The sequence below is a fragment of the Eutrigla gurnardus genome (assembly GCF_963514095.1).
Source record: "Eutrigla gurnardus genome assembly, chromosome: 13".
Classification (NCBI taxonomy): domain Eukaryota; kingdom Metazoa; phylum Chordata; class Actinopteri; order Perciformes; family Triglidae; genus Eutrigla; species Eutrigla gurnardus.
In genome coordinates, this window is record NC_139936.1 from 19,371,653 (window position 1) to 19,389,876 (window position 18,224).

The 18,224-nt window shown below is 42.4% G+C and overlaps 1 protein-coding gene across 2 annotated transcripts in view; it reads right to left on the reverse strand.

The window, feature by feature from the left end:
• adamts3 (ADAM metallopeptidase with thrombospondin type 1 motif, 3) overlaps nt 1-18,224 on the reverse strand; it is a 125,388-nt gene that overhangs the window by 94,322 nt on the left and 12,842 nt on the right. For both annotated transcript variants that reach the window (XM_084024342.1, XM_084024343.1), the window contains exon 4: nt 6,788-6,944. In XM_084024342.1, coding sequence (XP_083880468.1) covers nt 6,788-6,944 — 157 coding nt within the window. The remainder of the gene's footprint in view (nt 1-6,787; nt 6,945-18,224) is intronic.

Consider the following 18,224-nt stretch of genomic DNA (forward strand, 5'->3'; position numbering starts at 1 on the left):
GTGACAATTCATCACCTACGCACATCCACTCTGTGATTCCAGGCACGGTTTCAATTTCAAACTGTTTCATTTCTGTCCAGATGGATACAGGATACAGATGTGATTAGTATGTGACGTCGTAGTATGTTTATTGTATTTAATGAATGGTCTTATCTTATTTGCCTAATTGCAGTCCTGAAATGTTTTAATCCTGGTTCAGCCAAGTGCTCTATAAAAAATAATGTTGTAAATAATTATTATCTATAGCTACATGTCGCCAAAAGACTCGTTATTCTGCCACGAAGATAGCAAAGATCGAACTGGCAACCGACTTGTTGTTAAGTGAACGCAATTCGTCAGGGGAGGGAATGTATGACACCTAGTGGCAGAATGTTATAGCCCCTTCATACTTGAAATATAAGTATTAAAAACCTCTCTTTTTTGCAGTATTAATACATATCAATATTATTTATGCTCAGTGCATCCCATCAACACGCCTTTTACGTGTACACATAGAACGGGACGATATCAGATTTAATCGCGGATCACGAAAAACCCAATTTGATCGTGGTGAATTTTCCACATTTACAATGCAATATTTAATTAATTTACATTGCTTGTCAAAATCATTAAAATCCACCAAAAGAAAAATAATTGAGACACTATAGCCGATTACTTTTTATGATTAAAAAGACTTTCACACCAGGAGACATCATGATCTTGGAGAATCCTTTTTTTCAGATAAAACTCTCCTCCATGAATCAAACTGTTGATCCAGCAGAGCTCTGTAAAGAAACAATGTTCTGGATGATTATTAGCACCTTTCCATGTGTAATCCTCCCGCTTCTGTTTGCTTTCTTTGGCATCGCATATCACAGACATTTGTTTGATGGGAAAACAGAAAAATGCTCGCGGCTGTTTTACTTGCAGGAGTGCCGGCCGGATCCCGTTTCTACCCAGCGAACTGCTATAACCCAGAAATTAAGTGAAGACGTTGAGAATTATTTATTCAGAATCCTGTTCCACAAGCGGCGGGATAATCTTTTGTTATAAGTGAGGCTGCGACAGGCTCTATATTCCCACAGTCGAGCCAGGCCACGGAGCCGGTTGGATGTGGAACAACAGGACTGGCCTGCACGGAGCCCCGACCTCAACCTCGCCGCCTCATTGATGGAGAGTTTTGAACCTTGGAAACAACAGTCGAGATTGTTTTGTTAACTGCAGTTTCAGAGGTCAATAAATCTATTTCAATCTTTCAGCCAAAGAACTGCACCTGCTGATGAAGCGATAGGATGGAAAACTAGGGGGGGGGAATAGTGGGGCTTGTGATGAGATGATTTTTGTTAGCTTTGAGAAAAAAATGTACCAGGTGAGCAGTAAAAGTACACTGTTGATGTTAGAAAATCAACAGCAATGTGTGCTTTCATTTGTTTTAACAATGAAGCACCTTGTCGTAAAACGTCGTGCTGGGCGAGGCCTCGTTGTGTTGGCCGGGCCCTCGTTGTGTTGGCCGGGCCCTCGTTGTGTTGGCCGGACCCTGGTTGTGTTGGCCGGGCCCTCGGTGTATTGGCTAGGCCCTCGCTGCAGTGATAGCAGCTCGGGGAAGCGCGTCTTCTGTTTCGTTGTGATAACACTGCCTTTTTTTCACGGCGCTCTGAAGTCAGCCGTATCGCCGCTCATGAGTGTTGAACCTCACTTATCTTGTGGCCGAAGGGGAGCGAATCACTGCAGCCAGGTTCCTGTCCAGTAATCACGTGTGTGTGTGATCCAGCGTGACGCATGACGTGTTTCTTAAGCATAGAGATACACTCTCAGGTCTTGGTAAAACATGTGTACGAGGGACTATTCTAAACTCGAGGCTCGCTTGGCAGGCGTTCTTGGCGAGGCCGACCAGAGTAGGACGACCGGGTCTGATGGTCAAGTGTCTTTTATGACAGTTTACACTGATTTCCAGAGGGTTTAAATTATTTTTTGGGTTGTAGGTAAAAAGAAAACTTATTGTCAACTACAGTTAGAAAGTCAGAATCGGCTAAAATCTGAATTTGGCCAAGAAAATGTGCAGTCTCTAATTTCATCACGTTGTGTGTCTACATTCTTGTGGCCATATAGTGTGTTTCTGTGCACAAGTGTTGTCAGTAAAAGAGCTTTGCCAGAAATTGCCACTGAAATGCAGTTTTCTTTGTTTTCACACACACAAGCAGCTCTTAAAGTGACTGTCAGGCCTCAGCAGGAAGTTAGAGGTGCTGAAACAAACACACCGAGAAACCTGTTGATCACCGAGATCAACAGGTTTGTAAGCAAACGGCAAAACACTCTCTGAACCTTCCTTCTGCCCGTTCAGCTCCAGTGTTTCACGCCTGCAGGAGAAGCAGCTCTGTGTGAGTACCAGATCACTGACATTAAACACAACAATATCAAAGGCTGCCTTGTCTGGAGCCCAGTCAATTCTAAAGACCAAGTCTGCACAAACATGTTTGTAAGTCAGTTCTTTAAAGGGAAGTACACGGACGTTCCAAAAAGCATCATGGGCATCAATAAAGAAAATCAGGAAAACAGCTTCATGAAAAGTGTCCTTTAGCTGGCAAAATAACACACCTGCCCGCTGCCGAGTTCACCTGCTCTGGCTGAGCAGCTCCTCAAAAGGGGGAGCAGCTCCTCAAAAGGAGGAGCCGCTCGGGCTGAGCAGCTCCTCAAAAGGAGGATGTGCCTTGCTTAGAGGCATCACAGCCCTGCTTGTTATAGAACGGAGGAATTACTCCCACTGTGTCATCACCCAGAGTCTCAAAAGCCTTGTTACAGGAAGTGACAGATTCTTTCCAGGCATGACATCCAATCAACACTGGAATATAACATGTCAGGATCATGACTGCACAGTGCAAAAGATCTTCAGCAGCCCTGAACACAAACCCCCTATCAGAAGAAGTGCTTTTTTAGATTAGAAACCTGCACTAGGAAGCAACACGCTGCCTTAGGCCGAGCATACCGAGACGTGCCACCTGCAAAAGCGTTGTTTTCCAACGGTACGGCGCTACTGGCATTAGCTCCTCACCACCACCGCCCACCACACAGCACTCATACACAGCACTCACACTCCTAGGCATTTTTCATCTGTTTGCTAGCGGACGGGATCAACAAAAAGACCTCCATCCAATACAAAGCCAACAGGCAGCGAAGAATTTGTTTTCCAACCGGCCTTAGTTGCGCTCCATCTCTAGTTTGACATGCAGATATATAGCAAATCTGAGTTTTCAAATTCCAATTAGTGAAAGTGTTTTTCAAATTTCATTGCAATGTAGGTAGAATCTGGACATTTTAAATAAATTAATTAAAAAAAATTATAAAAAAAAAATGTGATGTGTGTCGCTGTATTAAAGTATCTAGGCCGTTATCATCCATACCCAACACTTCACCCTCTATATACCGTTCTGGCGACTCTATTGGGTGCCCTCCAAAACTGCACAGACCGGCACAGTATGAGTGGGCACAGTTTCTGTTAAACACATATTCCACATAGCTCGAGGTGGCTGAACGGAAAAAAAATGGGCCGCGCCGTCGCTGGCATTAGCAGAAGCTGTGAAACAGCATCTCTACAACCTGCTGCTGTTTGATTAATGTCACACATGCCACCTCATTAGTCACCTGCACTCCATTCAAACGCCGCTCCCCTAAATCGGCGTAACCAGCATGCCATCGTGGTCAAATAGAGTGCAGCCAAGAAGAAAGAAGAGTGTCAAGAAGGTTGTTGCACCCTCCATGTTTGTCTCCCTGAAGCAGCATTTGATCATTGAAAAGATGCGCTCACGACCTTCTGCAGCTCTGTTCAGAGTTGTCGTGTGTTTCTTCCTCACCTACATTTTATTTCTATTTACTTTCACTCTGCCTGACCTTTTTGCTTTTTATAAAAAAGTAAACATCTCGCCCCCACATAACAGCTGTATGCACATCACCTCCCGTGATCACCGCAATCAGCTTCTGGCGGAATCGCGTTTCCCCGTCAATAACGATTAAATGCACACGATGGCCGTTTGCCGCTCGCGGCGTTTTTTATGCTAATTTCCACGATTTTGCTTGTTGGTCGCTGTTTGAGTCCCATCGTCTCGTGTTGATCAAAGCGCTTACAGCAGCGAGATGATCAAGCCAATTTACATCTAAATGAGTGCTCTAGTTTAAACATTCTGACTAATTTGACGAGGGAAATATGTATGCATGGAACCCTCAAAGTGTTGGAAGAAAAATGTATCAACATATGAATAAATTACGTGAAATAATTGAAGAAATGAATCCAATGTTTTTTTAAATAAATGAATCTTTTGGGCATTTCGCCTTTGTCGTTGATATTATTCCTCTGTCTGTGATACATTGTGTGAAATATGGGCGAGACTTCCTGTAACGTAGCATATCACTAACTCGGACAGACCTTTCCTTTTCTCTTTTCCTGGAAACATGGAGTCTCGGCCTGTTTAATTTAAGGCGGTGGAGCAGAACCTCATCTGTCTCAAAGCAGACACAGCCACGATAGAGTCTCAGAGTCTCAGATCACCACATCACTTAGGTAACGCTAAACTCACTCAAGCCCCTTTCAGATGGGATTAACATCACGGGGGGGAGGTCAGGAATGCAATATTCACCGTGCTCCTCTGTAATTTAACTTATTGCTTAAGGCGGGATTTTAACCATTGGGAAATTAAAGTGTACGGTCATGGACATTCAGCAGGAGACCCTGGGAGAATAGAAGGAGAGCTGATGCTAAGATACAGCCTGAGGGGAGTCAAAAGCCAAACGCCTTCTCAGAGTCGTAATTTAGTCTTAACTCTCAGACATGAAGCATGTATGTTAAGAGTCAGCGTGACAGTGACTGCTCCTCGAAAAAATCATATCATCACCATAAGGTTACTTCAATAGGGTAATACTCCAGTGAGAGCAGAATTACTGGCATTAAGGTTGAGACCAGGTAATGAAAGAAAATGTGCCTTTATGAAAGGTGACATGACAAAATTAAATAAGTGTCAGTGGGGAAAAAGGACATCATATTATATTAGAAATTGTCATGTAACTGTAATTAAGATATCTCGTAATAACTAGTCAAGTTAGAATGAATTTCTCAAATTATTTTAGGGAAATGCGTATATTTTTAACAATGTATTCATATTATTATTATCTTCATAATTAAATATAGAACACTTTCACCTTCCATACCTGGGTGTGGACAGAAGACATGAACAACGATAACAATCCAGCCTTCCCCGCCGCCCCGATCTCTCACAGATACGGTGGAGAGATTTCTATAACAGCAAATCTCTCCAGATGAGTTGAAAGGAAACACTTAGCGAGCCTGTAAACCCGCTGTGACAATGCTCAGATATGAAAACAAGCCTTCACTGGGACAGCACATGTATGCACAGCATGTACATGATGACGTGACCTGTAGAACTCTAAACCAGAAATCCAGCTCTGTTACCAAAGCAGCTATGGACAATCAACCACCACATACCAGCGATCCTTCTTTGTGTCTCCATGTTTTCTGTCTACATTCAAAGTGAAAGAAATGCAATAATATGAGAGCTATTAATATGAACGTTTTCCACGTCCACTCTCCACATGACTCCTTTCACGGCTACAGAACGTCTTCGCTGTGGTTGTCGCATCGCTGCAACTTTTCGACTGCGTCAGTTGTTTGGTATAAATAGAGGGCAAGCTGTGCATTCAGAGCGAACAGGGGCAGCTGTTAGCATTAATAATAACAACAGCAGCAGCGGTAGTGAAACCGGTAATGCGACAAGCACAATTCAACTCAAAGGTCCACGTACTTGGAGTCGATTCAGGACGGATGTGGACAAGGTCACAGAGACACTGAGACTCTCAAACACACTTCAAATGCATCTTATTAGATTCAATAAACCACTTTGCTTTCGAGCTGTCTTCTCAAATGAGGATCGTAGAAACAAGGAAAAAGTGGAGTTCAAGTTCAAAGCCAAAGGCTCCACTGTCATCGGCAGTGAGAGTCACTCTGCTACAACGCTCCATGTTAATGAGGGATGAGCGTCACTTCAATAACCAGTCCAACCATCAGTATCTTGTGGTATTTTTTTGTTTTAATCAAAACTCTGGTTTAGTCAACTTGCCTTGCCTGTTGAAGAAGGTGTTTATACCTGCAATCATGTGTTTTTTGCTCTCTTTTGTTAATGTAACTATTTTTCTGGCTCTGGAACATGAACATTAAACCTGAAATCTGAATCTATGAAAAATCGTCGGCGGTACTTCATACACGACTGCTTAAAAATGCCCGTAAAACGCCCTCTCTTCATGAAAAGCCTCCCAGCTTTGTTCCGACATTAGACGTTTACAGTTTTGGATGCAGAAACTGGCTTGGGAGGAGCGCTTGTTGTTGTCCCAGGTGCGGCTCATACGGGAGGTGGCACTGCTTTCAAACAAGTTTATGTAGCTTCACTCGCCATCCAGGGATTTATTTATTAGACTTATATACTCTCACTCCAAAGGGTCAAATAATGCAGCCTGGTCAATACTAACTTGTTACATGGATCATGTCTTTACAAGTCAGTAGGGATGTTATTTTCCAAATACGGCCGTGATGTTGGGGCCTTAATTAAGTGCTGATTATTTAAAGAAAAATATAATTCTCCACACTTCATCTGCATAATTAAACCAAAACAGAAAGAGCCATTAGAAACGGAGCACTGCAGTTATAAAACGTAATTTCATCACAGTCATACTAACAGCAGTAATAGGAACACCCTCTGGACAGCCATCTGTCCCGGTAGCAGGAAAACACGGTGGCCGTGCGTCCTACCTTGTAGCTGGTAGTCGACGGAGATGTCGGAGGAGGCCTGCAGCAGAGCAGACCTGCGGTACACCACGTGAACCCGGCCCTGGTCCTCCAGCTCCTGAGTGCCTCTCTCCAGCGGCTCGATGAAGTACTCGTCCAAATCGGTGCGGATCATCCCGGCCTGCAACAGAACACCGGGCCCGTGAGTGTGTGGAGAAATGGCACAAAAGCACGCCGGCTCGTCCAAAAAGAGATTTAGATTTAGACTTGTTAGTATTCCATCATAATCAGCTGTGACCTATCAAGAATCAGCGGATTATGCTAATGACGTCACAAATCAAGATAATGAGTACAGAGAGCGTTTGTTCTTTATGGAAATCCACGCATTTATTTTCTGTTCATTTATTCGTCAAGACTAAACGGCAGCATGCTGACACCACATATGGATGCATTAACCATATGAAACAACAGATGTGTTAATGTCACATTAAGTGCTAATTTCCCACTTAAATGTATGTTGTTGTATTTTTCCCCCCGTGACATTTGCTGGATGTTGTTTTGATTATTTTCCTGCAACTCGGACCAAAGCGCCGGTTCACCCGACAGCTGCAGCTCCACATCATTAGTGACACATTGGAGGGAAATTGCTTTGTGATCGCTACCTGCCACCGTCAGATTCCCGGCAATAAGAAGCCAGTCATGCCCCTCGTTTCGGTGCGGTTGTATAAAAAGGGCAGCTAACACGACAATGTAGTCAACAGGGTGAAGGTGCATCTCATCGAAATCCAGGTTATGTACTGATGATTTATGTTATTTTAACAGTTTATGCAGTATATGCTTTATACACAACCCTTCTCTGCAGCAGTGAAAGGACACGATGAGATCTGAAGAGCAGAGAGAGCAACTCTCAATCAGAGGTCACGTACTGAATATATATTTTTTTTTTGTCTGGAGACCTCGAAACGTTTGTCACCGAGTGGTGACGGGGTGAAGCGTCTGGCTGTTGTGTGAAAAAAAGGATGAAGTGGTTGGTGATGGAGATTAGTCATGAAATCATGTGAACTAAAAACAAAACAAAAAATCCAAATTAAAAAACAAAAAAGACAAGTTTGCAGAACCAAACCATTTCTTATAATTATAGTCATTTTGGTTACATGATTATGAAAGGTTGGTACAACATTGACATGGATCAGTGGAATAAGCTGGATATTTAACTTGTAGTGCATATAGTGAGGAACATCTGAGAGTTTATAAAGAAGAGTGGCATCACTCCAGTGAGCTGGTTCGCTCCCAGACTCCCGTAGGTTGAATGTCTCGGACTGCCCCCACACCTTCAGAGGTCAACGAGTCGAGACACGGGCGACCCCCCCGGAGTTTCCAGCTCTGGGTGCAAAAAGTAGCACAATGGGCCCGGTGCTCAACTTCTGACACAGGCACCACACCTCTGATGTTGTCCGTGCATTTCACCTTTGGAGATTGCCACCTTGCTTTTTTAAATCTGTTAGATCTAAAAGCAGTCACTGGGATAAGTAGGGATGCAGTGATACGGATCGGATCGGGTCCCATACTCAAATCCAGTCCTGGAAAAGGCACCAGCAATCAGCGTCACCTAAAAGGAGGAGCATGTGCTTATAATGTGTTGCTAATGTGATTAGAATGAAATAGTACTTCAATAAAAATATATCATTTGTAAATGATTTCATAAGACACAAACTAATGATAATATAACATAAATTATAGCATTAGGGATAATTGGAAACCTTATTAAATATCATGTCATGGTCACAGTAAATTAACTATTAAGTAAAGATAAATTAACTCTTTAAGTCCCTTTAAGCCTCGTCCTTGATGTTCTGATTCCACATGTGACTTTACTGCAAACAGCAGCGACATCCGGCGAGAGAGGAGGAACGTTGAGCGAATGTTCACCAGTATCGTTCATCCTTTGGAGAGCGAGCTGCCCTTGCAGAAGGAAAGGGGAAAAAAGGAAAAAGAAGCAGCTACTGTGCACCTGTGCGCAGACAGAGCCACCTCTCACTGAGCTCCAGAGGAATTTGTTCCAGCTGTCGGTCAGCCGGTCGCTCGGTCCAGCCTCTTCTGTGGCACCTCGCTCCGGCCTCTCCACTAACACTCCCTTGGACTGTGCACATATGGTGCCGTGCAACTAACACGCACACTCAACTGGCTTCCAACTCCCATAGTCCCCCAATAAACCCAACACCCCCTCCTGTTTACACGCACTACTGGCTGGACTCCACTTCCAGTTCTTAACTCAGGTTTGCATGTAACTTTGGACACATTAGTAGCATATTCATGTCCTGCAGATACAACAGTCTGTCAGTGCAATTAAATGAAACATTTGGCCATCCTAAAGATAAGTGCTGCTAATTGCAATCTGTTGACCGAAGAAATTAGACGACTAACGCTCATGAGCACAAATTTAAATCTTGTGTTTACCAGACTCTAGAAAAGGGCATTCTAAGTTTTCTGAAATGATGTTGTAAAATGCAAATGAGGTTTTTAAATAAAATTACCGGCACAGAAATCGGAACAGTGGTTCAAAATGTTTGCTTTGTGTTGTTTACATATTCCAATTCCAGTCCAAGTTTTTCTCAGGGTGGATTTTGTATATCTCTTTTTATCACTAAAGAAATCCCTTTTTTTATTGCTCCCTTTTTAGCTGAAAACAATTCTGCAGCAGGGATTTCCTGCTCGCCTCATTGTTGGGCATTTACGTGACACCTGCGGGCGTTGTTCTAAGCTAGATTATATACTTCCCCTACATGAGCATATGTCTATATCTACCTACCAATCAGGCCGCTGATTCCTCCCATGCACTAGTATAGGCTGAATTCTCCCTGGCATCACACCAATAACCCCGTCCAGTCTTTTCCCTCATTTATTCTGAGCTCATCTCCCACCTTGATTCTATCACCGCTAAATAAATTCACCTCAACGCTGGCATGTTGACAGCGGAGGCATATTTATCTAGCCTGAAATGAATGTAAAGTAGCTGCCCCTGATTCGGTGGATGCATGACAGACGAAAATGTCTCCATCAAAGATCTGAATCTGGATTGTCCCACTCATCATTAGTGCGGGCCGATAAAAAGCACCTCTTTTGGCGTGTGAAGGTGGGAGGCTTTTTGCGAACACAGTGATGGATGGATATTCCTGTGCTTTCCGTAGTTGTTAAATCTTATTTTTAATCCAACTATGTACATGGAGATTTAGAAAAGAAAAATAACATTATTATGGGAATATTGAGTGAAAACATGCTCTCCGCGCCTTAACAAAGCAGAAATCCTCCCCCGTCTCAATGAGGCATTTCAGTTATCTGCTTCCCCAGACGAAGCGCTGAGCTCTGAGTGAATGGAGACATCAGCGACTGGATGCAGCACAACAAATGAATTTTCATCTATCATTGAAGCGATAAGGCATAAATAGGGCATTACTCATCCTTCATATTCTTTCTCAAACACATGGGGAAGAATGGAATTTCAGCGTACTATTGGGCCGTCCTTGAATAAAGTGTTTATTAGTCAACTGACACGACACAATTTGGCCTTTTAAACGTTAAAAATGACTAATCAACTAAAGTGATCAAAACGACCAATTCTTAGATTAACTGATGAAGACAAGCAGCCCTACTTATGCAGATCTGTTGCTTATGAATTCAGTTTAAGCTCAAGCTATTAAAGGAGCATTCCAGTCTAATTCTGTCTTCCCTCCATTAGCAGAGATCCCCCAGCTTCAACACATCTTCTGTGCATCAGTGTCTGCAGTGTTTACTCTAGCAGAGCTAAGCCTACTGGTTTGATTCAAGTTGAAAAGGTGTATAAAAACGAAGCTTCTAAGTCACTGTTTATGTAATTCAACCTTGTGAAAATCACTGTGTTGTTTATTTTATCTATCGTTACTGTATTACTCTAATAAAAGCTATTAAAATGTGCATTGATATCAAATCCCATCTGCGTCTAAAGGTAGAAGCAGGTTCTGGGTGCACTTGTTATTAATATCCGGCTGCTTCCAGTTTACGTTCATGCTTCCCAACATTCTTGTCAACATTCTAGACATTCCTGGAGAAGTCAAAAATATCATTCATTTATGAATCGGTACGAGCCATAAATTCACACAAGCCCGAGGTGTAATTTTCAGCCAATCGTGAACCTCCTTTATACTTTGGTTCCGCCTTCAGAGCTGTCAATCACAACAGTTGGAGCGACTGACTAAAACGCAAACTAATGGGCCAACATCCCTTGAGGCAGGGAGTGCAGCTGAAACGGTTCAATATTTAGTTTAACATGCGCAAAGGAATTTGGCATTTTCCCGCCCTGGTTTCACATAAATTGTTTTGTTTTGATGATTCAGAACAACTTGGCTGCAGATATTATTTGGAAGGATTTCCAGTATAAGCCTCAGGACACAAAAACAATAAGGCGAGTCCAAATACGCCTACGAAAGTCTGAATTGTACATCCACCTTTTAGTATAGCAAAACGAAACTGGATAATAACTTCAAGTATTGTTGTTATTATGGTGCTGCACACAGATACAATCTGCCTGACAGCAAAAAAATAAACTGAAAGCAGTGTTTCACAGTAAATTACCAAGTCAGACTACCACAGCAATGTTAAACACGTCACACGTACCTTATTGTTTAGGTGTCATGTAATAAATATAGAAGGATAGCTAGTTAACGTTAGCCATTAGCAGCACAGTCCTGCAGAGCACAATAACTTAACCAAGGAGGTTCCACTGAGTTATATTATGATGCATTCAGACTCCATTCAGTAAAAATGAGCATCAGGGGAGGGTAAATTACGACGCCAACACTAACACTAGTTCTAAATGTTTATTTTTTCCCCTCCTGTTTTTTTTTTACCATGATATTGAACTGGATATGGAGAATCATGACATTTCACAATAGTATTGGTACTTCATTTCTGCTATCATGACATCACTATACGTTTGTTTACATTTTTTCACTCCATTCAGTGAAAACAAGCTTTGGCCAAAAGTAAATTATATGAATTCCATGATGTGTATGGCAAGTGTCTTTTTTGGCTAATAAACAGGGTTTATGTAGATGTTTTCACAGCAATATTAAATAGATGCTACAAAGGTAATTCAGTTTTTAACACACTGGTGTTGAATCTGTCGGCATCGGCTGATACATAAAACCAAGAATCAGAATTACTTTCAGGAAGGAAAGAAATTGTATCGGAATATCAACACCGAGACCTCTGGCTCGAATCAAGCCAATATTTCAAATAGGTCAAATTAAATTATTTGATGGGTTTATTACAGTCCTGAAGCTGCCACAGATAACATATATTTTACCAGCAGATTTGATTCATTGATAGATTTTGGTCTATAATGAGAATTTCTACAGATGTAACAAAACAACGATTACCAAATTCTAGATTGACATATTATTTCACTAGAGATACTCAACTATTTCATCTGCCGAATATCAGCGAGGTCAACTTCAGGTGAACTGACATGTGGAACAAAGCACGTGAACGGACCCGTATGTACAGTATCCATGCACTACTTAACTACTTAAAATTATCGTCCAGGAATCTCTTTCAAAAACAAAAAATACATCTCCAGCTGGAAGCCATGTCTCTGGGAGGGAACGTCTGCAAAGATAAGATGTCTCGTGGATGATTCTTTGGCAGGAATCCCACAATTAGTGTAAAAAACAAAAGCAGTGCTTTTAAGAACAGACATCCACATTGCGCAAGATAAAAAAGAAAAAGCCTCTCTGCCCTCTAAGTTTGGCTCCAAAACAGAAGGGTTTCTGGTGGCACATTTTTTGCCACCCAGTAGTTGGTGTTATTGGATATCAGTGGAGACAACGGCAGGTGTCTGACAGAGACTCAGCCAGTTGGTACCTAAACACAAGCCTCAAAAAAGGGATCAAAAGTCCTGTGTTCCATCAGTTTAATATCCCCAACATCAGCCCCGGCCAAGCAGACAGCACTCGTCTGCCAAGAAAAACATATGGGATTCAGCTGAAGGGCTCCAGTTTTTCAAAAACAGTCTCTTTCAGTCTAAACTTCTTAAGGAGGTCGGTATGAACGTGCTTTCGTTTAAAAAAAAAAAAAGTTGAGGTACTGCTACGTTGAAAAAAGGTCTGAATTCAGCCAGGACACTGCCACCTTTCACCCTCGGTGTTGTTCAAAGGTGTGTTTGCTTTCAGAAATGTGAGCAAACCTTCGTCATCATTACCTGCCATTTTCATCCCCAGCCTTTAAAAGGAAATTTAAGGGGAATAAATACACAAGTTCATTTCTTGTGATTTTCAGAGGGGGGAGGGGGGAGTGAGGGGGGTCTTGGAGGAGAAGCAGAAACTATTTTTGAGAATGCTCCACAATAACAGATCAGAAATTTGCCAAACATTTTTCAGAAGTGTACTTAGGGAAGATTAAGATGATTGCGAATCCTTTTATCCTCCGGAAGCTCTTTTATCCTCCATACAGTTCCAATTGTCTTGTGTTTGTTCTCTGTTGTTTGAAGTTCGGCCTCAGATGTATTTAAGCAGATTCCGTTGGCTTATTATTATTTGCGAAAAGAGTCAAACATAAGAGAGTCAAAAACTTTAGAGACAGTGACTCAAAATAAAACTGAATTCTTTGCTCAAAGTGTGGCGCAGAGAAAAAAAAAAAGGTGAAAGGGACAATATACAGATTTATTTTAGTCCCGTCTTTTTGTGCCGCTCCGCCAAACAAGAGCAAACATTTACAGACGCCGTTGAAGAGGCGGCGTGTGAGGTTTAAAATAAAACCTCACGCGCCGGTGAATGGCTCTCAATGTCCGTCTGCAACGACAACAGAAAATGTGGGCTCCTCTTAGGTTTATATAGGTCATGATTAAAAATGTTTAAACACAGAAATATCAATAAAAAAGCACCCGGCAGGACACACTGAGCTGAAGGGGAGAAATAGCTTTGCTTTGCATATCTCGGTGAGCCTCCCCTCCTGCACCTCAGACCGTATACCCAAACAACTCTGGGGTCAAGCCTCTGCAACAAGCCTTGGCTAAGTCAACAGGGCACATTAAGAACTATTAGTGAATAAAACTCTTGTGCCCACTGCAAAGAGGAACTGGCTCACTTTCTTTTTCTAATCAAATAGGATATTTTCTTTGCCCCCTCCTCCTCCCTCTACGGCAGCTCCAGATATGTCAGGAGCCGTGCACATCCAGAATGCACTTTTATGTCTCCAAGGCCAAAAGTTTATGCCGCTGAACACCCGTAGCTCTCAGCAAAACATTACCATCGCTTATTTGCTCATTTTGTCACCCTCCATGAATCTCAGCATGGTCAAGCATTGCCTCCGAGGCGACGTTTCGCCGCAGGCGTTCAAAAACTCCCCGGGAGGGACTGACAGCGAGGCGTCGGGAGAGCGTTTGGGTGAAAACGTCCTCCGACGGCCAAGGCTCTCGCTCTGAAAGGATACTCTAGCTGATGCGTAACCCATCAGAGCTGCAGTGTGTGTTTACACTCGTGAGTCTCGCGCGCCGCAGACACCGGACTGCCTCACCCTTTTGGCTGGCAAAGGCGATTATGCAACATGACACACATTAAGAGGTAGCCAAGTTTTACAGAGCTGCCGGCGAGGTAGTGGTTAATATCAACAGTCGGTGCTGTTCTGAGGTCAGCTCTGCCTCTGTCTGTCTGTATCCGTCAGTCCGTCTGTCTGTCCCCCTGCCAAGGCCAAGGTTTAAAAAAAAATCCTCCTTCATGCAACACAGAGTAAGAGGAGGTTTTTGTTCCAGCTGTCCTGCTTCATGGAAACAAATGAGTGAGGCCGAAGCAGTATTTCATGCTTGCTTTAAGGCGGCTCCAGGCAGCCGCACGGTTTGTTTGTCATGCTGGAATAAAAGCTGGTGCTCCGTGGCACTTAGACTTCATGCCGCAGCTAAATGTGAACAAAAAGGTTGTTTTTTTTTTGGTTCCTCTCACATGTGACTCAGATCTGACGTTCAATAATCAGGAGGAATTAAGAAAAGAGCTGGATGTCAGCTGTGTGAGCCATCGATATGTGGCATCAAGTCAAAGAGATCTCTCTTTGATCGCTCAAATCATAATTGCCAGCCACGACAATAAGGACGGATGCCATTTTTACGTCCCTGATCTCGATTTGAGTCCGTTACTATCATGATCAACGTATATGTTCCTACATACTGCAGCTGTAGCACGTGTGCTGGAAGGCCTACCATATGTCCCTGCCTATATGAACGTGTGCAGCCAATCACACGTCAGTGTTTGACTTCAACATTAAGAACACACAGCCTGCAGCACAGCTCTCCTTTGAATCCTCCCTACGTTGTTTCCATGTATTCTTAATTCCTGTACTGCTTCAAACTGTTCAATCAAGTCTTTTGTATAAAATCAGTGGATATCATAGCAGATCACATTTTGCTAAATATTCATCTTCAAAAGCGGCAAATTAAAATAAATAGCTGGCTGCCATTAATGGATCGGCCTTTTTTCAGGGTATACATGTAAATACATTTTTTATTTATTCATACGTTTTTTTTTTTTATTTCATACAGTTTATCAAGTTCAACTACCCTCTTTTCATGAGAAATAAATGAATAAAGCTACCCTACATGTATTGTTAAAAATACATGAGGAGGAAATTGAGTTTGGAGTTGGATAGACAATTAAGTTCTTATGGTTGCTATGGTAACTATGGTTGAAGGAAAACCATTCCTACATGAAACAGCTCAGGTCTGTAACTGGGTCATGCTTTCTTATATATTCTATTTGTATTTTTTACTTCATGTATTATATTTTTGTGCCCCTTTGAGCAACACAAGTCGACCGGCGTTTAGTCCCATAATATTAAAGAGGAGGCAGATATCTCTATGGCCAATATCTCCAAAACTAGATTGATACGTAACATGACAGGTAAGAGGGAAAATGATTGGTTTTGGGGTGAACTGTCTATTTAATGTATTTCCACTTTTGCCCCTAAAGACCAAGAGACCATTTAAGATGTTTGAATGTTTTTGAGAGCCATCTCTGCTCATTAATAACAGCGCGAAGGAGTGACTCACGGAGAACAAATCATTAATCTGCGCTCCTCCGTCATCTTCCCGGCGCTGCACAGCTGGACGAGAAGCAGATGCACGGATTACATCCTTCAGTCCAAAAATACATCAGGCACGAGAAGCTTCCCCTCTTTGCCTTTCAGGGCGCCACCATAAAACATCTGCCGTATGCGAACCGTCAACTCCGTGACAAGGGAACCCTGGGAGCATACGAGCGTGCATGACGGGAGACCAGACGTGAACCGTTGGAGGAGACGGAGGGGGAGGACGATACGGCATCAGTCCACCGCTGACATCTCGAGGTCAGTCACATTCCTCACTTGTTTTCCTGTATGTTTCCTCCACTAAAGCAACCATCTTCTGCTGAGTTGCTCCCTCCAACGTTTAACGATGATGGAAGTACTGTACTTAAAAAAAAAAAAAAAAACTGCCATAACAGACCAGGTGTGTTTCAAGCATCAAACACTATCATTATATCACATAAACAGAAGCTTTCATGGAGCCCATTACAAATAATAATAAACAAAAAAAATGTGAAAAGGTTTTCACTAGTTTGTATGTCTACTCTTTGATCTTCACATGCACAAGATACAGAAGATGGGAACTGGCTTTCTGTATCAGTCTAATCGATCCCCATAAAGAGGTCCAAACATCCCCCTTAAAATATCAAAGAGCGTCACAGAGCTGCTGCAGCTCACAAGGCTGCAGTGTTTCCCAGTTTCACAAACAACACAGTCTGCAGCTGCAGAAATCACAGAGATCAAGATGTTCATTTCAGCCAAAACCTCCGTGTGCATCTGGCAGCATTCAGAAAGTTACCCAGTGATGAATATTTCAGCAAAGTTCAAATGCAACACTGCCAGGAAAGTTGTAAACTTTTAATTAAAACCCGACCAACACTGAGTTTTGTGGCCGATAACAGAGTTTTTTTTTTTTTTTTTTAACGATAACGATGTTTCAGGCAAAAACAAATTATCTTTTCCCTTAAATACATACTGAGTGGGACATTTGACGTAGCTCTCTTGTGGACAAACTCTGTAAAGTTGATACTGAATCTAAACTGCAATTAGCGATATATTTGCAATTTATATTCGAAAAAAATAAGCCAACGTGGAAGTGGCAAGAACTGCAGTTCCCAATTAATCCCCTTGGATGCCCATGTTAAAATGCCCCTATTTACAGCAGAAAAAAACATGTTTACAGCAGAAAAACACATGTTTACAGCCTGGTTTTGGTCTCCATAGCCAATATCCCTGTTCATGACAACTCTACAGGGAGTTCTTAAATACAGTAACTCACCCATCCAAATTATACTGAGGCTTAAAGTTCTAAATAATTAGTGGCAAGGCTTTAAGTTCCCACGCGGACCAAGAACAGAGCTTAGCATTTGATAGCTGGTAGCTGGTATTTGGTAGCTGGTATTTGGTAGCTGGTATTTGGTATCTGGTATCTGGTATCTGGTCGTTGGTATCTGGTCGTTGGTATCTGGTATTTGGTATCTGGTAGCTGTTTTCTGGTATCTGGTATCTGGTATTTGGTAGCTGTTTTCTGGTATCTGGTATTTGGTATCTGGTATTTGGTAGCTGTTTTCTGGTAGCTGGTATTTGGTATCTGGTATTTGGTAGCTGGTATCTGGTAGCTGGTATCTGGTAGCTGGTAGTTGGTATCTGGTATCTGGTATCTGGTATCTGGTATTTAGTATCTGGTATCTGGTAGCTGGTATCTGGTATTTAGTATCTGGTAGCTGTTATTTGGTATCTGGTATTTGGTATCTGGTATTTGGTATCTGGTATTTGGTATTTGGTCATTGGTATCTGGTAGCTGGTATCTGGTATTTAGTATCTGGTAGCTGTTATTTGGTATCTGGTATTTGGTATCTGGTATTTGGTATCTGGTATTTGGTATCTGGTATTTGGTATCTGGTATTTGGTATCTGGTATTTGGTAGCTGTTTTCTGGTAGCTGGTATTTGGTATCTGGTAGCTGTTTTCTGGTAGCTGGTATTTGGTATCTGGTATTTGGTAGCTGGTATCTGGTAGCTGGTATCTGGTAGCTGGTAGTTGGTATCTGGTATTTGGTCGTTGGTATCTGGTATTTGGTAGCTGTTTTCTGGTATCTGGTATTTGGTATCTGGTAGCTGTTTTCTGGTAGCTGGTATTTGGTATCTGGTATTTGGTAGCTGGTATCTGGTAGCTGGTAGTTGGTATCTGGTATTTGGTATCTGGTAGCTGGTATCTGGTATTTAGTATCTGGTATCTGGTAGCTGGATGGATGCCAGTGCACCTCCTGGGCACGGCGAAGGTGCCAAGACACGGTTGCCTGAGTGCTGTATAGTAGCTACCCACTGCTCCTAAGTGCAGAGTGATTATCCCCCTAATACGAGGCTGGGTAAAATGTA